This window comes from Globicephala melas, chromosome 9 (assembly GCF_963455315.2).
Source record: "Globicephala melas chromosome 9, mGloMel1.2, whole genome shotgun sequence".
Taxonomy (NCBI): Eukaryota; Metazoa; Chordata; class Mammalia; order Artiodactyla; family Delphinidae; genus Globicephala; species Globicephala melas.
This window is the reverse complement of record NC_083322.1, coordinates 80560753-80587588: the sequence shown is the minus strand read 5'-3', so window position 1 is coordinate 80587588 and position 26836 is coordinate 80560753. Positions and strand designations below refer to the sequence as shown.

Sequence of the window (26836 nt, the reverse complement as noted above, 5' to 3'; positions counted from 1 at the left end):
GAATAATATGATCAGCCAATATCATTTAGTGACTTTTCAACCATGAAAATGTACTAATGTTTTTTTCTCAAATAACAGAATTAAACAAAAATATATAGTCAATAAAAAAAATCAGAGTATAGTTGACAAAAATATCTCCTTATGGTAAATAAGGACCATAAACCACAAAGTAAATTAATGAACCTCAACTAAATAAGCCAATATACTAGGAACTGAGACCAGTAAAAAATTTCTCTGGGAGTTGAGTGGGATATCACTATGACTTTATCATAGTGTATGATGAAGCATCTTCTGCAATATTCACCTTAGAATTTACATCTTTTAATATCACTTTCTCCCTATTTTTGAATACATAACTGAGATATTTTCATAATTTTTAACTCGACACATTGAGATACATTACTTCCATATCAAATGCATTCCCAGTTCTTTCTACAAGCAACATATTCACTTTGCCTATGTGCTTTCAGTTCACATACTCAAGTTACATCAAGTGAGGACGCCCCAGCAAGGATTTACAAAGAGCTGTCAAGGCATCAATAAAGCTTATATTAACCTGATTCACAGAAATCACAGGAAAGACCTTGCTGTTTTGTTTCTTAAGAAGTTAGCTAACAATTTTCTTTAACGAAATACACATTTGGGCTTCCCTGGTGGCGCAGTGGTTGAGGGTCCGCCTGCCGATGCAGGGGACACGGGTTCGTGCCTTGGTCCAGGAAGATCCCACATGCCGCGGAGCGGCTGGGCCCGTGAGCCATGGCCACTGAGCCTGCGCGTCTGGAGCCTGTGTTCCGCAACGGGAGAGGCCACAACAGTGAGAGGCCCACGTATTGCCAAAAAAAAAAAAAAGAAATACACATTTAACAACCATAATATTTTTAGGAGAAGCAAAGGTCCTTAAAACTTGTCAGGCATTAAGAATCTCAAAGGCGAACAAACGTATGGACACCAAGAGGGGAAAACTGCCGTGGGGTGGGGATGGTAGTGTGCTGAATTGGGCAATTGGGATTGACATGTATATGACTGATGTGTATAAAATTGATGACTAATAAGAACCTGCAGTATGAAAAAACAAACAAAAAGAACTAATACTAAACTTTCTTTGGGTTATTTGTATGGAAATATGTTAATATAAATGTTTCAGACATTACGTGTTCTGGTATAATGTTATCTTACGTGTTCTGGTATAATCTTACGTGTTCTGGTATAATGTTATAAGTCATAATTCTAGTTATTACTTTAAAATGTATATCTCAGAAATAACTAAATTTCCTTGTCAATTCCCATTATTATGAACTTTCATCAAATCTTTAACTGTGGTCATTTTTAAATCTTTTGTCATTTCCAGAGTTCTGGGTGTCTGATGCTTTTGCAAAAATGTTCCTATAAAAGGCTTTCATCTTCACGGATTCACAGAAAAGACTCTGACAAGTACAGGTGTCTGGTAACTGACTACACTGCTGAACTGAATGAAGCATTTTCAGAACTCTAATGGAAAACTGATGAATTCATAAAAGTGCTAACAAAAGATCAAGATGAAAAAAAATTAATTACATGGGACTGAGTGAACTGATGAGGATGATTATAATTTTTGTGACTTTCTGTTTGAATAAAAAAGAAAATCCCACAAGGACTCAGAGGCAAAAAATATACAAATCAATTTTCACTGCAAAGTAAAGGAGCTGTTACAGTGGAGGATTCCTGGACTGAATGTCAATATTATGACATACTGTGAGTGTGTTTTGTGTTTGGTAATTGCAATCATTGTTGCTTTTGTTGTGGTCATCCATTTACAATGCTTGGTGTCAGTTGATTTATGTCTTGTAAAAATAAAATACAGTGTGTGTGTGTGTGTGTGTGTGTGTGTGTGTGTGTGTGTGTGTGTGAAAAAAAAACGAATCTCAAAGGCAATCCCATCTAAGGTTTTTATTTTAATTAGGAAAGAATCATTGATTGCTGCCTAAAAGTTGAAAGCATAAAATTCATTCAAAGCCATTTCTACTGTTCAGTCAGAAAATCTTTTGAAGCATATTTTTTAATAGCACTGTTAAGTTTCTAACTGAGGCAGATGCTACTGGTGCCCCATCCATATTTCCTCACATATCAGCCCAAATTTAACTGTCCAAGATTTCTGGGAGCCTTTTGCTTGTGCACATAGTGGCCTGGGAACACTGGGGAATTAACGTCCCTTGGGAGCAGTCATTAACTTCAAATACCACAGCACACTGTCCCCTCGGAAAGAATAATTTCAATTCATGCAATCTACCTTGGTTCACAGAATTGCCCAGAGGATTAAGCTCTACTCACTCACCGTGGTAACTTGTTTGATAACCCACTGTTTATCAGTTCTCTTCTTTTTTTGGCTTTACTTCTCACATTTCTCTCAATCTTTCTTAGAATTACTTTCCAAATAAGCCATTTGTACTTGAATCCTTATCTCATGAACCATTTCAGAGGAAAGACAATATAAGTTGATACTAGCAGAGGTCTTAGGAAACATGGTCAGGATGGGATTCCAGAATTAAATCATTCACCAGACATGTGGCAATAAAGATTCCTTTGGTAATTGGCTATATATCAGTGATAACTGGAGTAAAGAAAACCCCTCAGAGGCTACACCATCAAAACTGCTAAGATTTTTACCTGTAGTGACTGGAACACAATACAGAATAAAGGGGAGGCATCTAGCATTTGAGAAATATGGTGACAACGGTAATTATAGGGGCTTGGAGTTGGTTGGTTGTTAAATTCAATGAAAAAAGTGACAACCTCAGATCAGCCAACTACCAACTAAGGGCAAAGTGTGAAAGCCAGAAGATATACAGGAGTCAAGAAAGAGATTCTAATTTTTTGATGTGAGAAGGACTACGTGTGCTAGAAACAGACACAGAATTCGCTTTTGAAAGGCACATAACGAGGCCGCATCCACACGCATGGCAGGTTTCTATGCAAAAGTCACCGTACTGATAGGCAAAGAATGGGATCTTAAGAGTAGAATGGGGACATGGGTAGATGCTATTGAGAACAATGAACTTCCAGATTCCCCTATACCCTCTGGGTACGGAGAAGTAATCTCTTCCTCGTAGTAGCTTCTCCCATTCCTAGAGACCATAAAAGATGATGCTCTCCCTTAAGATCTGATCTCATCTCCCCTCATGGCTCTAGGCAACAAAGAGACCAGGTCTCAACATGGCCTACCTGGAAAAATAGTCTCTGTTCCAGGAAAACAGAAAAAGAGAATATTCAACAAAAGAGATGCAAGATCTGTCTAATATGAACAGCAGATACTGGGAGAACATGCCAGGGGATGGATGTTGGTGGATCTTGAGGCAAAAAACACCTGGTTATCAATCTGGTGTGAGGGAGCAACTAGCCTGAGATAAGACAACACCACTCCTACATAGGGGCAAATGGCTTAGCTGGTTGGCCAATGCCCTTGAAGAAGCAAGAATGGAAGACCTTCCCCAGACAAAGAGTTCTGGAGAGGAAGAGTGAGGATGGACCTATGGGAGTAGGCATGAAATGCGCAGATCTCTGTCTCACATCAATCCCCACTAGAGAACATTCATACAGAGGAGGTACTGAACAACTGAGTGGAGAGGAGGATTTGTCCGTTGTATGCAGCAACTGTCCATAAATGCAGCAGCCAGGTAGCAGAGAAAGAGGGGATATATGTGGGCCTAAAAACATGGGCTCTTTCTCATCAAGTGGGATATAGCTATCGCGATTAGTGAATGGCTAACCCATTGGAAACTGTCCGATGCTGAGTCTTTACTACAGTATCACTCTTCAAAAAGACATTCAACAACTTGATTTCAAACAGATTGTATTCGATTTTATCCCTCTGGAATGGGGTGGCATCAATTTTGCTTTTCTTGCTATTGATACATGTTTCAGGTAAGAGTTCCCCTTTCCTGTCTGCAATGCCTCATGCAGGATCATTAATCCTCTGGATTCACACACTGTCTGATTTATCATCATGGGATACCATCATGGAATCCTACATAATATCTCCTCAAATCAAGCAATCTATTTTATGGTGAAGGAGGTCCAACAACAAAGAAATGACCACAGGATCCACTGGGTCTACCATATACTGCATCACTTAGAAACAGCCAGCCTGATAAAACACTGGAATAGTCTCTTAAGTGTGCAACTAAAGCTCCAGCTTGCAGATGACAGTCTTTGAGTAGGAATGTTGTCCTTCAAGGGGCAGTATGTTCTTTGAACCATGGTGCTAAGTCCACTGATGTGCTGGCATCAGACTGTATCCACTCATAAAAAGCAATGTTACATTTTCAGGAATTTTTAAATGATAAAGGGATCAATCCAACAAGAGAATATAATACTTGCAAATATCTATGCATGCAGTATAAAGCACCTAAACACATAAAGCAAATATTAACAGACATAAAAGGAGACACTGACGGTAGTGCAATAATAGTAGGGGACTTTAATGCCCCACTTTTATTAATGGATAGATCATCCAGACAGAAAATCAATAAGGAAACACTGGCTTTAAATGTTAGACGCCATCTTTAAGGATCATTAACTGGATACAGTGGACATACTGGACAGGTTTCTAACTACCATCACCTGCAATTTTTTGTTACATTTCTCTCTCTTATGGTCAGAGTCTATTCTGCCCACACATATGGAAGGCTGGTACTTAAAACCACAGCTCACTTGGCCTTGAGGCAGAATAACTTTGAAGTTCATATTCTATACAGCTTCTAGGATACCTCAATAGGATTAAAATCCCTTTAAATTAAATTCTTTTAATTGGCATTCTTCCTTCCTTCCCTTGCCTAATTTCCTTTCATTGGTTGTGTTTCCTGGGATCCTGTCCCAAAAAAACCATTTACACTTGAATCCATGAGTAAGAATCAGGAGGAAGCGAGATTAAGACATTAACCATATTTAATGTCTGCTGGTTTTATCTAAATTTCATTAGATATGCCAAATCTGTACTGAATTTAATGTTTTTCAACTTTCTCTTTTGCTTTGCAAAAGATAATATTTTGTTAGCAACCTTTCCAATGCCTTTGTAATAAACAATATTTTTATGTACAAATTAAACTAAATGGTTATCTTTTTGATCATTTTATTTGGGAGACCAAGCATTACATTTTACTTGTTCTCATTTTGTTGAATAAGTCGTGAGCTAACACCCAGGGTCAGATTATAAAATCAGACTGACATTAATCAGAGCTCTTAAGCAGTATCAAATTTTACTAATAGTATCAAGGATGCAGACAAGCTAAAGGACTGCTAAACGTTCAGATAAAGCATAGAAAGATCTGGGTATGGAGGGCAGTTCCCCAGATGTTATGAGCTGAACTGTGTCCCCCTCAAATTCCTATGGTGAAGTCCCAACCCCTGGTACCTCCAAATGTAACAGTAATCATAGATAAGTTCTTGAAAGAGGTGATTAAGTTAAAAATGAGGCCATTAGGGTGAGGGTATAATCCACTATGACTTGCGTCCTTATAAGAAGAGGAAGAGACATTAGTTTGCACAGAGGGATGACCATATGAAGTGGTAGCAGGAGGGCAGCCATCTGCAAGCCAAGGAAAGAGGCCTCAGTAGAAACTGACCCTGCCGGCACCTTGATCTTGGACTTCCAGCCTCCAGAACTGTGACAGAAAAATTTCTGTAGTTTAAGCTACCCAGTCTGTGTTATTCTGTTATAGCAGCCTCAGAAAACTAATAGACCAGGTCCTACGTTACTGTATTGGAGACATTCCTCTGGGCCCAGATGAAAGCGGTCTCAAAAAGAGCTTTGCAGGGTGAGTATTTAAACTATGAAATAGCTCCAGTTTATTACCCAGAGAGTTATATTACCTACTAGATAGTTTTAAAGGAATCCTGCTTCATTGATCTTGGGTTCTATTTATGACAGTTACCCTTAGCTAGGGAATATCCTGCTAAAAGCATTTTTGGAGTGATTCCTCTTCCTCTTAGTAAATATGATTTATCTAGTTACTTGAGGCTCTGGTTGACAAGAGACTATATTCAGTTCCTCTGTCTACTTTTTTCCAGGGGGTACCCTTCCAGTGAAGGGAGTAAATTGACTGTAGGCCAGCTGCTTTAACTTCCTCCCATGTGGTTTTAGAGGTAGATCCATTCTCTTATGTTCAGTACAAAATGACCTCACCACAAATACCTCTTCCCTCACGTGCATCTCTATGAATATAACCACTTCAGATGTGAAATTATATCAACCAGTACATGGCCATGAAATTTTCTGCCAAAATTCTATGAATTAAAGTGAGATCCAGTAACATTCATTTTGTCCTGTTTTATTTGCTTCAGAGTTCAATGCTCTCTAGCTATGAGGAGGAAAGTCTAAAATGGTTCCTGGAAACAAGAATTTTAAGAAAGCACATTCAAATATCTATTGGTTCTCATGTTCATAATAAAAAAAACCTTTAAAAACATAATACATTATGGATATGTGTCCAGTATGAAAAAGGAGCATTACAATGAACAGAAAATTGCCATACGCTTACACTGCCGAGTCACTATTTATTGGGAGTTACAATGATATCAATGAGTACGGGGGTTCACGTCAACTGTTTAAGCACCTCTGAGTCAAAGAGAATATATATAATGTTTTTCCTTCATGTTCATTGCTTCAATCACTCCATTCATGGGTAAATCCTCAAACATTCAGAAAGGACCTTTGTGTGGAAGTATGGGAGAATGAGTAACAAGAGAGGATAGCTCCGTAAGACAGTCTTGTAATAGGACCAGAAATATCTCAGCCTATCTATGACAAAACACTATAAAGTATTTAAAACCAGAGGGCGATAAAAATTGTAGATTTTACTCAGCAAAAATGCAGTCATCATATACTTACTGAAGCTACGTTCACAAAATCATCATCTGAGAGGGTTTCCAACATTTCAGAGACAGATGTTCGGATCAGTTTAAGTGTCAATCCACTAACACTCCCACTCCTATAAAAAAATGAGTCCACACATGTTAATGACCATGTAGTTAATTAACATCATACACCCTAAGGAAACGCAACTTATGCACTGACTCTAGATAATAATATTCAAATAATTTTGTCTTCAAAAAACCAGTAGTAGAAAAAGTCCTATTTTTGATAGCAAGTAGAAATAAATTACAAAAAATCTTGTCTTTCTTTCCAACAAGCATCAGAATGTATATTTTTCTAACTACAATGATGAAAATTACACATCAAGTGACAATTTTAAGAAACTGTGGATACTCATGGCATATTCACTTATTGAGGAAATATACACTGAATACCAGCTCTGTTAGCCAAGTTAGTAGTGAGAGCTACAGAGGTTAATAGATACAGTCATTGCCCTAGGGAGCTCATTGTTTGACTTGATTAAACCAATAATTATGAAGCAGCATAATAATTTGATAATAGATTTGTAAATGCAATGCTTTGTTTTATACCCTAAAGTAGATATTCTTTGGGGTTTAGTCTTCATTTTTCTTGTCTCTACATATTTTATGATCCTGTAGGACCACATCTATTTGCAGGGCTCATCTCTAGGCAATTAACTTCCACTTTTATGTCTCTAGTTCCCAACTTCTTCCCAGTTTTACTTTTCTAGCTGTTATCAGATGTCTCATCTATGCCACTTTGCTTCTGTCATCCTTCCACCTGAAATTCCACTCTTTCCTCTCCCTTCCCATGCCTGCCTTGTTAAATCTTAGCTATAAGGATTCAATTCCAATTTTATCTCCTTAATGAAGTCTTTCCTGACACTTTAAAATGAAATGTGCTCTCTCATCTATGTATTCCTTCAGTGCTGTGTCATACTTTATATCTCTCACTTCCTACAATTGTTTTAATTTACTGATGTGAATATGGTTTAATTTCACTAATACATCTGAATCATCTTTGAGATCAGGGACCATGTCTTAATCATCTTTGTATCATCACATTGTATATAGGATACCCTCAACACATTTCCGTTGAAATAATTTTTAAAAATGGCATTACAACTTCATCTTCATTCTTATCCCACTTGGTATCCGACATGGGTTCCAAAGATTTTAATAAAAGAAATTATTTCAGGAAATTAGCATATATCCAATAGGATTATAACATATTGCATTACCATTCAGATTTATATTTCAGAAGAATATCAAGGATTAGCATATGTACAAACTATAATAACTTAATTAAAACAAGATGAAGTTTAAATGCATTGTAACAAATGAAATGAGATTTAATATTTGTTACATTTGTCAAATTCAGTTATCTTCTCTTTCTCAGGCAAGGTTATAAGATTTTAAACTTATTCAATTCACATTATAATGGAGAAATTTTCAAACGCTGACACTATCCTGTGAAATGAATTTAGTTGCCTATAAAACATTGGATTCTGTTTCTTCCAGTGGCAAAGAACAGATGAGGGTATACTTCTGTTCTCTCAGGGAAAATAATATAAGCATTTTATACCTCACGTTTTTAGTTCCTTGGTATTGCTCTTAAAAACTAAATCTCCAAAGCAGGATATATTCTTCACTATGTTCTACCGTTTCACCTTCTATCTTATTGGAAGAGTACACACAAACGCGCATGCGCACACACACACACACACCCTAACTTGAAGCAATGTGACAAAAAAATAAAATGACCAATATAAAAACTCATGAAATTCTTCCTTGTATTTCAGCATTGCCCTTGAGAAAGGCCTAGTATTGACATTCAATATATGTAATATTTATCTATTGATATTTTGTGGCCAATTCCTAAAAGATATCTGAATCATTAATAACTAAGTGCCAACTAATTATTCTACTTTTTATGGAAGCAGAAACAGCTTGGATTTAGCAACCATGTACTTTCATATTGTTTAAAATATAAAGCAAAAAACTGGAAGCAAATCAATAATTTTTCAAAAAGTTCAGATTTAGAACCAAGCCATAATTTTCAATTTTGACATAGATTCCTCTCATTTTCAATAAGAGAATTTTTGTTTGTTTTGTTACTGCCTTAATTTGATTTCTTTGTCTGGATATAAAAGCCATCATAATTATTCCTTGTCTTTTTTTCAACCTATTTTCTAGTCCCAACCTACTACTGTTATCTAAAACTCCTCCCACTATTCTCAGTATATGAAAATTACGTAATATTTAACTACTCACACGTCAACCAGAATAAGCATGTCTTTAGGAGATGCGGCTCCTTGGATGTACCTGTAACAAATATCATACGAATAAGTTTTTCTCTTGTAAAATATCAAGCATTGATATTTGTTGAACTGCTACTTACTAATCTCTGAGATATTTTCCAAGCAAGGCCCTACTTCCATTCTATCTAGGTAGACGATGCTCTTTTATTCACAATTCTGTAACATCAACTTTAGAAAAGCTACATTTAACATAAAAGAAATGTCAGAGGCATAATACATAAGGTATGTTTTACAGATATTTATAACAAAGGAATAAGAGATGTGCTTTGATACTAGGAGCAAAAGAAATTAACATCTGGAAGAACATTTCCCTAAAAAAAAAAAAAAAAGTTATCCTAAATTCCATTTTGCTGACCACAGGTTCTAAAACTCACTCTAAAGAATAATAATAGGGCTTCCCTGCTGGCGCAGTGGTTAAGAATCTGCCTGCCGATGCAGGGGACATGGGTTTGAACCCTGGTCCGGGAAGATCCCACATGCCACGGAGCAACTAAGCCCGTGCACCACAACTACTGAGCCTGCGCTCTAGAGCCCACGAGCCACAACTGCTGAGCCCACTTGCCACAACTACTGAAGCCCTCACACCTAGAGCCTGTGCTCTGCAATAAGAGAAGCCACCACAATGAGAGGCCCGCGCACCGCAACGAACAGTAGCCCCCGCTCACCACAACTAGAGAAAGCCCGTGAGCAGCAACAAAGACCCAATGCAGCCAAAACTAACTAACTAAATAAATACATAAATAAAGAATAATAATAATAAAAACAAATAATAAGATTGTATCATATATTTAAACACACACAAAAAAACCCGGCAAAAATAGATGAGTGGTCTAATCTGACAAAGGGACAATAAAGACTGACAAAGGGACAATAAAGTAATTAAAAACAATATATAATGTTACTTCCAAGAGTTTCAAGTAGTGGTTCTCAGACTTTATAGTATCTTAAAAATCACCTGGAGTGCCAGTTCAAAATGCTGATTTCCACACTCAACCCCAGCCCTACAGATTCAGAATCTCTGCACGTGAAGAGACTCAAGGAGAATAGTTCAGCCACTGTAGAGATAAACTTAACTACAGGTGAATGATCCCGAAAACTCATGTTGCCTGGCCACAGGCTGATGGGAAGTGGGGACCTGCCTTCCCCAACAAAAAGAGCTGCATCTGAACTCAGTGTTCTACTTATTGTCCAAGATTCTAAATCTAACTTCTCAGAAGGCTGCCAGATAACCTGCCAATAAGTTTTCAGGCAACATTCAGCACAATTAGTAACTATTCAGCACTATATGTTCATGAAACAGAGTTTACAGCTTGCACTCAAGTTTGTTTTTCTATTAGAAGGTAAAATGGCAGGGTTGCTGGGATATTCCAGTGGAAGGCAAATCTAGTTCATGTCTAGCATCTTGACAAATGGTCCTGACATGCCTCTCCATGAGGAAGACGGAGGACAGGATATCGTCTGCCTCTTCTAGTTGGGACCTAGTTTCTAAGTTTCCGCCGAAACAACTGGTTCCTGAACCCAAATCATGTGATGTCATAGGCTTTGCCTCCACTCAACAACCCATGGCTCCAAAGCCACTAACTTTGAGAGAGAAATATTATCAAGAATAATATGTGGATTAATAATACCTGGTACTATTATACATGGTTGGTGTTTATGTAAATTGCTACTGGGACGTTTAATAGGGCATTTTAAAAGCCTTAAATACGTTTCTTTGAATCAACTATTATGTCTCTTACAATTTGTCTGAACCCTAGTAAAAAGTCAGAAATAACCTAAATGTCCAATAATAGGGGATTTTTAAAATAAGTTACCATCTGGTCATTCTTTTAAAATGATGGTACTGTGTCTCTTATGAAAAGATATTGATATGAAAGAGTAGGTTACAAAGCACTATATTATATAACATGTGAACTCATTAAAAAATATAGAACCACACGATTAAACACATTCAAAAAATGAATTAAAATGCACGAGTTTAATAATTGTTTCCCAGTGAGTGTAATTATGATGTATTTGGTATTTTTTGATTCATATGTTAGGAAAATGAGTTTATTTAGTAGTAAGGAACAAGTAAACTTTTTTTTTAGAAAAATGAAACATAAGCTATATGACTATAACTAGGGGCAGCTCTTACCTTGGGGCTAGTTCTCATTAGTTCACCACCAGAGGCAAACTATATTCTACTCTATCTAGATGTTGATTATTAGAGCCCTACTCCAAGCAAACTGGGAGACTTTCAATAGAAATCCCCACCAGCTAAAAGAGATTTAGAAATGACATTGACTATAAAACTTAAAGTAGTCCATTTGAAATGCATTTGATGATTCATTTCAACAACTTCATTATCACTGCCCATTGAACTCATCATCTTCATTTAGCTTTAACTGTTTTAAAGTATAAATGTATAAAAAATTCAAATGTATAAAAGGGAAAAAAGAGGTTTTGAAATAATCAGACAATATTCATCCTAATAATGGAAAGATCCCTTGCAACTTTTTAACAAACAAAAAAAAGAAACCTTATTTTGTCTTTTTCATCTTTTCATGGCTACCCCAAAATTCTTACCATGGTCTCCTGCGTACATCATAAAGGTCAATCTTGTTTGGAGTTCTACTGTTATCAACCCATGGAGAAGCTTAAAAAAAGAGAGAGAGAGAGAAAGTGATTGAGAGACAGCAACAGAGTGAGAGAGCGAGAGAGAGAATTTAAACTTCAAATAGAGAAGTTAAATCAAACTATTGGGTTGGCCAAAAAGTGCCTTCGGTTTTTAGGTAAAAATAAAAGACAGATTTTTCATTTTCACCAAGAACTTTGTTGAAAAACGTATTCACCTTTTTGTTCTACTACTATCTGCTATTTTTCAGGCAACTTCATAATTTCATTTCCCCAAAATTTTTTATCTTTTTGAGCAAAGAACTGTTCCAGGTGCCTTTTACAGTCTTCCAGGGAATCGAAATTTTTTCCATTAAGAGAATTTTTTAAAGACCGAAATAAATGGAAATCCGAAGGTATGAAGTCTGGTGAATACGGCGGATGAATCAGAACTTCCCAGCCAAGCTGTAACAGTTTTTGCCTGGTCATCAGAGAAACATGTGGTCTTGCATTATCCTGATGGAAGATTATGTGTTTTCTGTTGACTGATTCTGGACGCTTTTTGTCGAGTGCTGCTTTCAGTTGGTCTAACTGAGAGCGGTACTTGTTGGAATTAATCGTTTGGTTTTCTGGAAGGAGCTCATAATAGAGGACTCCTTTCCAGTCCTACCATATACACAACATCACCTTCTTTCGATGAAGACTGGCCTTTGGTGTGGTTGGCGGTGGTTCATTTCATTTATCCCATGATCTGTTCCCATTCCACATTATTGTACAGTATCCACTTTTCATTGCCCGTCACAATTTGTTTTCATTACGTTTAAGCAGAGAATCGCATGCGGAAATATGGTCAAGAAGGTTTCTTTGCTTAACTTACGAGGAACCCAGACATCAAAGCGATGAACATAACCAAGCTGGTGCAAATGATTTTCAATGCTTATTTGGATATTTTGAGTATGTCGGCTATCTCCCACGTGTTATAATGTTGATTGTTCTCAATTAATGTCTCGATTTTATCGCTATCAACAACTGGTCTACCTGACCTTGGAGCATCCTCCAGCAAGAAATCTCCAGCACAAAACTTCGCAAACCACTTTCGACACGTTCGATCAGTCACAGCACCTTCTCCATACACTGCACAATTTTTTCTGCATTTCTGTTGCGTTTTTACCTTTCTTGAAATAATGAAGAATATGCCAAAAATGTTGCTTTTTTTTCTTCCATCATCAGTATTAAAATGGCTACACGAAAGTTCACCAATTTTGATAAGTCCTTTTTAAATGCACGCCGATATGACAGCTGTCACATACTGTCTAACAAAATTGTTTCAAATGAAGTTAAAGACAACTAAGTGCTACTAGAGCCATCTTACAGAAAAAAACTGAACAGACCTTTTGGCTGACCCAATATTAGATTTTATCTAGGAAAGTAATAATTTTAAAAGTCACAAAGCACCAAGGACACATTCTGCTTATCCACAGTAATGTTAAAATGGGAGATACCATTTTTATGCCCTTAACCTTTTTCTTTTTTAAAATTTAAAACAACACAGCAATACAAAAGAAAGTTGTATAAGTCAAATTTCTTTTTCATATTATTTCAGAAATAACTTGTTCACAATTGGGATTTTCTGGGTGACAATGAATATGTTTTACCAGGTGTCCAGAGGTTATACATTTTCTTTCTTCTCTACTAACAGAAAAATTTACCTTAAAAGAAAATTTATTTGCCACTAATGAAAACTGTACTTACAATTATTTGATCCTTATATTTTCATTCAATGCTACATTATCTTGGTCTACAAAAAGATTGTTTTTCTTGGATTGTTATCACATAATAGCATAATTTTTTAACCTTATTATTCCCATATTTGATAATGGCCAGCCCATTTGAAATTATCATTTAAAAGTTACATTCTAATTAACATAACTGCACAAAAACTTTTCCTGATATTTATTTGAATGATCTGAAGTAATTCAAGTACAGATTCAAGAACCTTCTGTTAGGAGACTTCCCTGGTGGCACAGTGGTTAAGAATCTGCCTTCCAATGCAGGGGATGTGGGTTCGATCCCTGGTCAGGGAACTAGATCCCACTTGCATGCCCCAATTAAGAGTTTGCATGCCACAACTAAGGAGCCCACTAGCCACAACTAAGAAGCACACGTGCCGCAACTAAGAAGCCCGCCGGCCACAACTAAGGGGCAGACATGCCACAACTAAGGAGCACAGCCCACAAGCCGCGACTAAGGAGCCCAGCAGCTGCAATAAGGAGCACATGTGCCACAACTACAGTAGCCCATGAGCCACAACTAAGGAGCCTGCTTGCCGCAACTAAGACCTGGCACAACCAAAATAAATTTTAAAAAATAATAATAAACTTAAAAACAAAAGAATCTTCTGTTCGTTTCAGAGCCTTTATCATTTTGCAGTAAACAGAAAAATAGTACATCTAACTGTATTGCTTTTTAAATGCAATTAATTTACACTATTCTAATTAAATCTAAAAATACTTTTGTAAAATACTTTACAAAGCTTTACACACACACACACACACACACACACACACACACACACATACACACACGCACCCCTTAGACCCAACGGAGAACAATAAATGCTGATGAATTGGATGATAATTTTATGCTGAAGTCCTCCTCTCCTTGAACACTTTTAAACATATGACTCTTTGGAAAATTCCTAATAATAATTCATATGACTTATGCCCTTCAATCTATTTTGCCATTTTATTTATTGAGAAATGATGAAAATTACATAGAACTTTTCTGAGAATCACGTTTATTAGCCAACTAAGATAATTCGGCCATTTAGGATATGTCAAAAACATATACTACTGAGCTTCTCCTTGACTGTGAATTTTCTTTCTTATTAGCAGCTATATTATAAAACAATTTATTCATTTTAAATGACTAATCACATTTATAAGAAACAGTTAAGTTTAAATATAGCACTCCCCCAACAACCATTTACTGATACAGTCAATGCAACTGAAATGGTAAATTTACTTTAATTCTTTCCATTTGCATTTGCAGAAACTTAGAGCCAGTGAGATAAAATGACTTTTTTTTTTTTTGTGGTAGCACTAGAATTAAGCTACAAGCATGCAGGCAGACATATCAGTTCACTTTCAACTATTATCTAGCTCCTCAAGATAGGGTCTTTGTAATAACTACATATTTAAATAACTTTTATTCTTCTTTTAGTATACTGTTATGCTGATTGTACATTTATTGCCTCAGCTCCGAATTCACCCATTTATCTTGTTCTATGAAAATATCTCTGGGTCCTTCAAATATTTTTCTTTTACCCACAAGCACAATCTTAAGCTTTGTCCGCAGATGAAGAAAGAAATATGCTGAATGAGAAAGTGGTTTTTGATTCCTGGTCTGGTTTGTTTGCTCAAACGCTCTGGCAGCAAATGTAGCTTTCCTGGTGTTTGGCTCCTGCAGTGCTTGAGTATTCTCCAGAGCTCGTGGGTAGCTTCTCCAGACCAAGGCTTCTGGAGAGCTCTCTGGTTCTCCAGCAGTACCCCTGGGTATTTTTGTAGTGGAGAGCCTCTGATGAGACACCAGGAACCTTTTAGAGGGTGAACTTCCAGCAAGTCCTACCAGTGTGACACTGTAGTACCTTCTCTGACATTTGGCGGATCACGACCATGTCCTCTGTAAAAAGATCTGCATCTCAATCCAGGGGCACTGGGGGACCAAAGTCTCTTCCTTGGGCTATTTCTGCCCTATGGGTGGTAGTTATTATATTAAATTATATAATATTTCACCTGCTAGTCCAATATTATTTAGAGTTCTCTATACTTCTAGCCAATCCCTCCTTAATCCCTGCTGTAGTTAATAATTCTTTATTAAAAAATTAACTTTTAGGACTTCCCTGGTGGCGTAGTGGTTAAGAATCCACCTGCCAATGCAGGGGACATGGGTTCGATCCCTGGTCCGGTAAGATTCCACATGCCATGGAGCAACTAAGCCCGTGAGCCACAACTACTGAGCCCGTGAGCCATAACTAGTGAAGCCCACACGCCTAGAGCCCGTGCTCCGCAACAAGAGAAGCCACCGCAGTGAGAAGCCTGCGCATCACAACGAAGAGTAGCTCCCGCTTGCCGCAATGAGAGAAAGCCTGCGCACAGAAACGAAGACCCAACACAGCCAAAAATAAATAATTTAATTAAAAAAAAATAAAATTATCCTTAAAAAAAAATTAACTTTTCCTGTTCAAGACATTGTGTTATCTCTCTCCTGACTGGACTCAGTTGAGTTTTGATGAGTTGAGAAGTGAGATTAATCACCACTGCCAATATAATAGTTGCCATCATGAGTTGAAAGTGGTCAAAAAATTGGAATTTGAAAGTCACGCTTAAATTAGATTTCTGAATTTTTTGCAGAGCACATTCACCTAGGATCTGTTTTCAGTATAACTGCTAATTGAAATGAACTGTGATATATATTACTATGTTCTATAAAATTTATTTCTTTAAAGACAGAAAAAAGGGCTATAATTTACAGTAGGAGCCAGACCATTACATTTTAACATGTTTTATAATCTTAGATGGTTTCTATTTAAAAATATTAATAATGTTCCCTTAGAAGTCTGCTGAGACATTTACTATTAGGAAATATCCCTCGGTTACATTGAATTATTTATATTATTTTAAAATTAAATAATGTAGTTTCTTCTGTGATATTACTAATTAGTTTGTTGTAAAATCCCACTGTGGTACTTACATGGTACATTATATATATAGGCTCAGAAATATGGAAGGTCAAATAGTAAAAACAGATAATAACCATACACTGCAATTCCCTGAAATAATCAGTTTCATAATGAGGTACAATAAAGGCTCCATGGAAGGAAATCGGAGCTTCTACAAGTCCCTGTAAAAAGTGAAATGTCACTCATTTTAAATGTCCCTTTTGCTTTCCAGTAAGATTTTGGAATGACAGGAGAAAGGAGTGGAAATGACAGCCTACAATGTGGGCATCTCATTTCTGAATGCCATTATTAATGGTGATAATGATCATTTATGCTTTTTTTTCCTGACAAAAAATGAACTGTGGGTGTATCTGACTAAATCTATCTGATGACATTTCTACTTCACATGACATTTAGGGTGTGCTATGTCAGTATCAAACCACGGAGTTAAAAAAGGTGTTTACCTGTACGTTAACTTAGGATACTGAAATATTCTTGAGAAAGTATGCAGATTGTAGAGGCATTTTCTAGTTAATACGGTCTAAAAAGAAGAGTATCAATTTTTTAAATTTCTGCTAGGAGACAATAAAGTACAAAATGATGAATTGAGGGCTGATTCCCTTGGTAGAAACACTATTTCAAATGACATCTAATTGCATTTCCAATTAACTTAAAATGCATTTTCTAATTCTAAAAGACTTCAATTTTTAGTCTCATGGAAAGACAAAAAAAGTAAATTTCACATACTCAAAAATGCCTATAAAAACCAACCCTGTTTCTACTGCCTGGATCTAATTTATGTTATGTGAATCATTTGTTTTAGGCTTGTCTCAATCATCTCCTATGAAGTATTAGTCATGGTTCTGAATTGCTAGCCAAGATAATGAATTTGGACTGTTCTTCTAAGGAAAAATTAATTCAATAAATGTGTACTGCACAGCTCACAAAATTTCCTGGAATCTGAATGTTGCTGAGCAACTACTACCATCTCAGTATGGATTCTACACAGTCCTTAATTTATTTGCATCATGGCTCCCCCATCAAGGGTCAGGTACATAACAGAGTGAGGGTTATGTACACATGTCAAGGTGTCAGTGCCTCTTGGAAAGCAAATAGCTGTCCTCTTCAGATTTTGAGGCAGCAGATAGGCTCTGCTCCCCAATAAAACTTTTAACCTAGGAAACCCTAAACATAGAAAGAGAATTCTGTATTAGCTATGGTAACACAAAGTGACTTGAGCAATCTCAAATCTTCTGTTTCTGCACAGTAAAGATTATTTCTGTCTCATCGAGCAGATTAAGTTAGATACTACTAGTCACAAGGCATAGATTCTGCTCCAAACAGGTATTCAGAGACCTGTAGCTGGTGCAGCTTTTGCATTCTTCAATGCTTGGTTTCCAAGGTCACCTAGGACAGTGACATGCAGCTGACAGAGGGAGGCAGGAAGTTCCAAGGAGAAGGAACAACCAAGTCCTAACAACCTCAGATTTGAAGTGACACATATTTCACTTTCACTCATATTCTGCTGGTAAGAACTAGTCACATGGTCCTACACAGATGCAAGAGTGGTCCTGGCTAGGCAGTCATGCCCAAAAGCAAAACATTAGGCTAGAACGGGAGGACAGAACTTTCGTAGACAGCCAGCAGCCTCTGCCACAGGTACAGATAGACAACGTAAAGATGAATAATGTCCACTACTATGTTCTGTTCTCAGCAATGTTGTCAAGTAAGCCACCTTTAAGATGAGAGAGCTAAGAAAGGGCTAAATACAGAACCCAGTAAATGTATAGCACGTTGAGCTTAAGAATGACTTCTAGACTAAATCCTAGGGCTGGGGTTGCTTGCACAAGAAACTCGCTAGAAGAAAAAAATTGGAAGCCAACCACGTGTTGTCACTGATATTTGTGTTACCAAAGAAAGCACAAACCTAGTCTGCAGAAATCCTGCAACTGTTGTGAACCCTAAAGCAGTTTTTGAGCTCTAAACCTGCACCAGAAACCCCAAGCACGCCCCTTCACATGTGCTTGAAAGGGTTACAGACAAGAGAGTTGCAACCACAGAACACTACCGGGAACCGTCAGATGGGCTAACCAAGAAACTTTACACAGGAGTAGGAGGTCTTTATATTTCCTTGCCTGGAGGATTATGATACATATCATGGACCAGTGATTGCTCTCTTTTTCCCTCTCACTTTCTCCATATGGAAGTTTTTATTGTCATCCAGAAGACAGCACCATTGCCTATTAGATATCTGGTCAGTGATGGGAATAGGGCAGAGTAAGTAACGGGTATTCTGCTGCGTTGTTAGGTAGCCAAATTAGGAAAAGTCATATCCGCATGATGGAGAGAATTGCATGTGACCTGGAGATCCTGAATTTTGAGCTGAAGGTACCAACTTGTTGGGACTTTGGAACATCTCCTGTGGAAAGGAAGTGAGTATGTTCTATGTATGGGAAAGTGTGCACAGATACTTACACTCCCAGAGGAACAGACTGTGACAGGCCTTCAAAATACACTTTTGTTTTTCCTTCTGGTAAAAGTAACCCTAAAGTTTTAGTTGGCTGCCCACAAGAAACTGTACTTCTCAGTCTCTTTTGCCAAGGTGGGGTCATGTTATAAAATTTTAGTCAATAGCATGTGAGCAGAAGTGACACATGTACAATTTGGGGGTCATGCTGCTTGCCTTCCAGTTTTTTCCCCTTTACTTTTGGCCTCAACTGTGGATGTAGTAGTATTGATCCAGTTTTGATCCTACAGATGAGGGCAACAACCTAAGGAATGGCAGATAGATGGAACCCTCAGTCTCTGGAAACCTCATGGACCAGACTTACCCCAACCAACTGATTTACCTACTAAGTAGGAGTTCCACCTGAGAGAAATATTTATAGTCTCTGTTGTGCTAGCTATTGTGTATGGAACTGAATTAATAGCCTGATACAGGTCAGAACTGTACCCAGTGACATAGACCCGAGTCAAGTTTTAAAGCTCGGAGAAAGTGCACGAGGCAAAAGCTTCATGGAATATTTGAAGTCTATTTCATTATTTTTTCTTATATTGTCTTCTTAGGAGAGGATTATTTTGGCCCTAGGAAACTGCTTACTGCTATATAATATTTGTATTGCTAGAATCTAGGCAGTTGTGATGACTGTCTTATCTTTCATGGATCAATGATGAATTTCAGGGTACACATATGTTTCTGAACAGTAACTGGTCCCCAAACAATAACCATTCCCAGATCAAGTTTTCAAATCCTGAACAACTGAAGCTTTACAGCGTAGAACCACCAGTGGGATCCACAGGCTGAAGGCAGTCATTCCAGCTGGGTAAATGCTAGTAAGAAGAGCCTATTCCCTTCTCCCTTCAAAATTTTCTTCTCTGACTGGAAATAGCCTAGTGTCGCACTTAAGAGAGAAGTTTTAGAGCTAGTCTACCTAGATTTTCATTGGATAAGTTACTTAACCTTTTCCAGTAAAACGGGGGTAACAGTTTCCACCTCCAAGGGTTACAGCTAAGATTCAATTATTTATACACGTAAACATTCAGAACTAGTGGTGGCACAATACTAAGTACTCCATATGTGGATATTTGAAAACAGCATCACTGAGTCACTGGAACTACTTTAAAATAATAGATTACTATAAAATGTGCTTAGATTTTAACTACGTAAATGCATAGTCTTATGACTAGGGCTTGGAACCTCATACCATTTTCCCATCCTACCCCCTCCCCATGATGCAGGCTGGTGTCACACAGTCAAAAAACTTCCTAGGAATCTAAAAACTGACTTCAAGAGGTTACCCCAGAAACCCCCGGAGAATACTGGCAGAAGGAAGAGGGCAGGATGGGAAAGGTGTATAGGCAGGGACACAGATAATGGTAACTCTGTTTCCTATCTGCATTTTTCCCCTTGTTTCATTTTATTTAGAAACTGATTCTCTGAAGTTCTACTGTGATAACTTGTTTTCAGCTCTGATATGATCCTGACTTGTTTATCTAGCTTAATTCAGCAAATCCCTATTCTTCACTATATGCAAGGCTCTGCCTTAGGTGCTACGGGGCACGCGCACACACACATTAGATATAGATATAGATACAGGTATAGATATAGATTTATATACCTCTTTACCTGCGCTTACTTATATTGCCATGTTTTTTAAAAAAGAGCATATGAAAATAAATTCTGAAGGAAGAAAAAATTTGATAGCTGCTGTCATCTAGATAAAAACCAAGTTCTCTGAGAGAACAAAATAAAGAAAGATTGCTTTTAGGAAAGCCTTCACATGTCTGTATTCTATTTTGAATGATGGATAAGATGCATGTGACCAGAAATGGGGGTCTGGGATCAAAGCATATAGAGATAGGAAAAAGGGGGGGGCAGGTTGTAGAAAATAAAATGAAATTAAAGAGTTTAAAAAGGGGAAAAAAAGGCAATTTGGGGTACATGGTGAAGGTTTAACTGTACAGTAAGAGACAAAACTCAAAATGTAGGCTGGTTTAGAGTTTTTGGATGGCCTCAAGGCCACAGCAAGTGAGTCAAATGGAATTAAGTGAACAGTTCCAGACTGTTTAATTTTACTGGAGAAGTGATAATCTAAGTTAACTCCAGATAACTTTTTAATAAATTTATTAGATGTCTCTTTGCATTGTGTGTTTATGTCTTTATATTTTTTCTGTCTCATCTACCTGTGAGCTCCTCCAGAGCAAAATTCTCTCCTACTGGTATCTGAATCCTTAGGATACCTCAATTTCTTCAGAAACAGCAGTTTTGCTTGTTCTTATCAGTTTTCTTCCTTCCAACTCACACTTGACTATATTGACATAATCAGATTCTTTTTAGATTTTAATACTGTTTCTGAACAATGAGACTTGAAGTTCAATGATAGTGTTATATTGCCTTGAGAGCACCTTTGGTATCTCCACTGTAATATGTCCAGAACACTTCTCTAATTTATAGAAAAATAAGTATTGGAAACTCACATACAGATACACAGTATTAAAGCCAAGGATAAATGATCATAGTTTTAAAAATTAAAGTACTTATTACAAAGTGATTTTCTGGTAATTCTGTAGATGTCAGATAGACCAGGTAAAACATTTCCATTTAACAAGGGATATTTGTTTGTCAACAGAAGTAACAGATAACAAGGTCAAGTTGTGTGGTTAAGTGAAATATTCCATAAAGTAAATGGTACACAAAGACTTAATCATTTAGATGGTCCATATGTAGTTATTAGCTGTGGCTCAAAAATAAACTTGAACACATTACGTTCTATGAAGTAAAAGATGAGAAGGATTTACTGGAAAATAATTGCAGATGTGTGCTACATAGAGAAAAATGTGAACTCCAACAGAGAAAAAGCTTTCTGTTTTTGCAAGCAAATAAATCCAGTTAGGTGATGATAATGACATATTTATAAAAACAAACAATGATTCGACAGGAACAAATTTCCTATTTTTATGTCAGTAAATCTTCTTAGATAATGGGGTAAGGATATATTTCTTAGAAATTTTATATTTGGTATATCTGAGAGAAGTACTTAAAAAGTCTGAATTTTTGACAAAAATGTTTTTAATTTTTCTTAATAAAATATACTGAACATAAAATGAATTACATATCAAAGATGGTTCTATGCATCTAAAAATGGACAGCATAAGGTATACAAATTTAGCAATATATCAAAGAAAAAGGAACAGAATGAGATATTTTAGAAGTTACAAAGAGCTAAAGCTTTTAAACTAAACTTATTCACATATTTTATATACAGTGTTATCCCCCATCAAATTAAGAGCACCTTCCATTTTCATATTAGCATCCTACTTAACTGCTCTCACCTGTGAAATCATTTCATCAGTTTAAGTGTGACTGGATCCATAGTTGATTGCAAAGTTAGCAACTCTGCAACCCTTACATGAGAAAAATAAGACAGACTCAGGTAGGAGATGAGGTTATGTAAAAGGAAACAAAAATAAGGCTACAGAAATACCTCTGTAAATCAGCATCATGTGAGAATTTCAAAATAATACATTAATTTGTATATATATAAGATGTGTCCCTTAGACAACACAACTTATTGATGGTATATAGAAAAGCAAATCATGTAATTCAGAATATAAACCTTGTGCTTGGGTGTAAATAGAATTATTGTGGACTCTCCTGTCAATACATCAAATTTTACTATTCTAAGTCAAACTCATCATTTTAGCCCCCAAATAAAAATATTTCTGATATTTTATTTCAGTAAGCATTCTCATATCCAAATTAAAAATTAGTCATCTTAGGGCTTCCCTGGTGGCGCAGTGGTTGGGGGTCCGCCTGCCGAGTCAGGGGACACGGGTTCGTGCCCTGGTCCGGGAGGATCCCACATGCCGCATAGCGGCTGGGCCCGTGAGCCATGGCCATTGAGCCTGCGCGTCCGGAGCCTGTGCTCCGCAACAGGAGAGGCCACAACAGTGAGAGGCCCACGTACCGCAAAAAAAAAAAAAATTAGTCATCTTACCTTATATCCTATGTCTGTCACTAAATTCATGAATTCATTTTTATGTTTTTCTCATTTTATCTTTTTTTATTGAGCTATAATTCAGATATAACATTGTGTAAGTTTAAGGTGTACAATGTGTTGATTTGATACACTTTTATGAGGGCTAAGTCAGACAGAAAGACAAATACTGTATGACATCACTTATTGGTAGAATCTAAAAAAGCCAAAACTCACAGAAAGAGTAGAGGGAGCATGACAGAGATTTTTTGTCTCCCAATATCTCTTCTCCCCTTCCTCCTTGGTATAGCTTGTGCTTTTTAGCTGTGTACATGGCGCCTTGAAGCTAACTGTGACCATGAGACCACTAAACTCTGGCCAATGTCACGTGAAAGGTTTTGTATGACTTCCAGAAAGTGCCTTAAAAAGGGAGGGAATACCACTCTTAGTCCCTTAAGAAAAAACACAAGCAACAGTGGTGGACACTGCAGCAGACAATTTACTCAGAGGATGACAGAGAAATGATAGGAGTTGTCAACCCCTTATATGTGAAGCTTCCTTATCAGTCCTGGTCTCTGTAACTGATATACTTTGACTTGAGTGAGAAACAAACCTCCATAGTGTTGAAATCACCATTGTTCTGGCTTTTCTTTAACTGGTAGCTAATACTAGTCCTAACTGATACACTGGACTTTAATCATTATTAGCATTAAAAAACCAATGAAGTAATCATTTCAACATAAAGTGTATTTATACAGCAATCAACAAATGTAGTTAAACATATTTATAGTTAAACTTTGTATCCATTCACAAATATCAAAGTAAAAAACAAAAATACAGGTATTTTTTTAAGATAATTGATCAATGAAAGCAGTTCTTCTATAAATGCCCCCAAATGTTGAAGATCCACTGTTATCTTGTTTTCTTCAAATCAACCAGAAATCTATCAAATGCTCCCTTCTTAAATAACCAAAAAAGGATTCTTTGGACTACTTTGTCATCTGCTATTTGCTGTTTAAAACATTTTTAAAGTATTTTCAAAAAGAGGGGCTTCCCTGGTGGTGCAGTGGTTGAGAGTCCGCCTGCTGATGCAGGGGACGCAGGTTAGTGCCCCGGTCCGGGAAGATCCCACATGTCGCGGAGCGGCTGGGCCTGTGAGCCATGGCCGTTGAGCCTGCGCGTCCGGAGCCTGTGCTCCGCAACGGGAGAGGCCACAACAGTGAGAGGCCCGCGTACCGCAAAAAAAAAAAAGAGTTAAGCAGCTCAAGAACAACTGGCTATCCGCATGGCAAAAATACGTCCTTCTATATACTTTGCACACAGGTCCTTTTGCATTTTCTTCTACCAAAATCCTAGCAGATATAAGAACAAGGAAGTGTCTCCCTAAGGAATATTTAAAACTAATTCAACATATGTTAGGTTCCTGTACTGTAAACCCACGTTTTTGAAATGAACAAATGAAGGAGGATGAAGAAAGAACAAATGATTAATAAGATATTTTTAAAATGTAATATGAAATTGAGGAAATTTTTAGTTTTTTTCTTTCTTTTTTTTTAAGTGCAACTAATTATCTAAAAAGAGTAAGCTGCCTACATTGGCATTTTGACAAGCCACTAAGTCCTGATTACAATCCCAATTACTACAGTAATTGGTACAATTTCAAGAGACACTAATAGATGAAATGCCTAGTTTGTATGTACCGTTTCTATGATGCATAAAAATTCACAAAGTTGATAGCTCTTGAAAGCAGTTTTACTAGCATTAAGGTAAATTTATATAAATCAAGGGCTTCTAAAGGAAAGCACTCATAAATGAAACTGATTGTCCAGTCATCACATATTCAATGAAGATGTCACCAGACATGGGTTCCAGCTTTACTCTGCCATGAAACAAGCTGTATAGCTAAGGCAAGCCCCTCTAGTTATCATCCTACAGAACAAAGACTGTGAACTTAGCAAATGCTAAAGGTCTAAATGCGTAAGTAAATAAAGATAGTGTCTGCCCTGGAAATCACATTCTTCGATCATCCCAAATTACTGCTGAAGAAATAGGTTCACAGATAGAACATGACTTAGCGGAAGTACACACCTATGCTGATGGCAGCTTTAATACGAATCAAGAACTTCTCTTCCCTCAGTATAATGTTCCTTCTATTATCACACAGCCAGCCTACCTACCTTCTAATTTGGAGAGGACAAAGAGGGGAAAAAAGAAAAAAGACATACAAGTCATTTTTATAGCTTATTTCCATACATTATCAACCAAATTAGAAAACAGACAATTTATTGATATTCAGTCTAAGGACAGATGTTAGAGTACAAATTCCCACTAATTACCAAACTGCTATTCAGAATCACTCTGCAGAGGTGCCTTTATATTATGTCAGCTCTAGAGCCCTCCTTATATGGAAGCAGTAGTTGTCTCCATGCAGTTTAAACAACCTAACAAATGGAAATCATGAGGGTGGCTAACCATCACTGACTTTCTCCTATACATTTTAGAAAATAAGAAACATATTTCATTCCTTTTTCCTCTTAACAATTCTACAATTTAACCATTTTATCCTCGTTTCACAGCTCAAGTCTGTGACTGTTTTCCAAAGCTTACCACCACTTCAATTGATGGCAGCGGGATTTATACCCAGGCTATTGGGTATATACCTGCTTAAGCCACTCACATCACGTAGCCCTGTTCTAAGTAGCATCTTAACACTGACAAAGACTATTTTTTTAGACTCTATTGTGAGTCAGAGAATTCTAATTTCTACAAAACACTTTATTTACAATAATGTGGCAACATCTTTTAAAGGTAGTTTACAGAATTAAAAAAATGACAATTACAAAATTCTACATTTGTATTGGGTTGGCCAAAAAGTGTGCTCGGGTTTTTCTGTAAGTTGATATGGAAAAACCTGAATGAACTTTTTGGCCAACCCAACATTAATATATGAAACAGATTGTTTGATCCTCACAATTCTGTGAGGTAGTGGGGAAGTTGATTTCTCGTATTTTCTCACAAACTCAGAGCCTGAGAGATAAAGTTAACCAATTTAGGAAAAAGAAATACAGGACATCCCGTTAAAGTTGAATTTTGATTAAAAAACCACACATTTGAATGTAAATATTTCCCAAGTATCGCATACTTACACTAAAAAATTCTTCTCTATATGAAACTGAATTTTAATTGAGCATCCTTTATTTTTTTATTATTATTATTATTTTTTGCGGTATGTGGGCCTCTCGCTGTTGTGGCCTCTCCCGCTGCGGAGCACAGGCCCCGGACGCGCAGGCCCAGCGGCCATGGCTCACGGGCCCAGCCGCTCCGCGGCACGTGGGATCCTCCCGGACCGGGGCACGAACCCGCGTCCCCCGCATCAGCAGGCAGACTCTCAGCCACTGCGCCACCAGGGAAGCCCGGGCATCCGTTATTTTATCTAGCCACCCTACAGAGAGGTGACTTAACCAAGGTCATCATCTAAAACCTACATCTTCTGACCAACTCCACTGTGTCGAGGTACTGCTAGATATTATTGCTTAGTCATCTGTCTAGAACTCCTTCCACATTTCTATTTCAGCTTCTGCTCCCTTGTCAATTGATTGCGACCTCAATTACGTTTTTTTTTTTTTTTTTTTTTGGCGGTATGCGGGCCTCTCACTGTTGTGGCCTCTCCCGTTGCGGAGCACAGGCTCTCGACGCGCAGGCTCAGCGGCCATGGCTCATGGGCCTAGCCGCTCCGCGGCATGTGGGATCTTCCCGGACCGGGGCACGAACCCGTGTCCCCTGCATCGGCAGGCGGACTCTCAACCACTGCACCACCAGGGAAGCCCTCAATTACGTTTTTTAATTTCTCACATGAA

The 26836-nt window shown here is 37.4% G+C and overlaps 1 protein-coding gene across 2 annotated transcripts in view; it reads right to left on the bottom strand.

Annotated features, from left to right (window-relative positions):
- CACNA2D1 (calcium voltage-gated channel auxiliary subunit alpha2delta 1) overlaps nt 1-26836 on the bottom strand; it is a 515558-nt gene that overhangs the window by 115707 nt on the left and 373015 nt on the right. For both annotated transcript variants that reach the window (XM_060304737.1, XM_060304738.1), the window contains exons 9-11: nt 11757-11826; nt 9142-9192; nt 6863-6962 (exon numbers count right to left, since the gene is read on the bottom strand). In XM_060304737.1, the coding sequence (XP_060160720.1) occupies nt 6863-6962; nt 9142-9192; nt 11757-11826 (221 nt within the window). The remainder of the gene's footprint in view (nt 1-6862; nt 6963-9141; nt 9193-11756; nt 11827-26836) is intronic.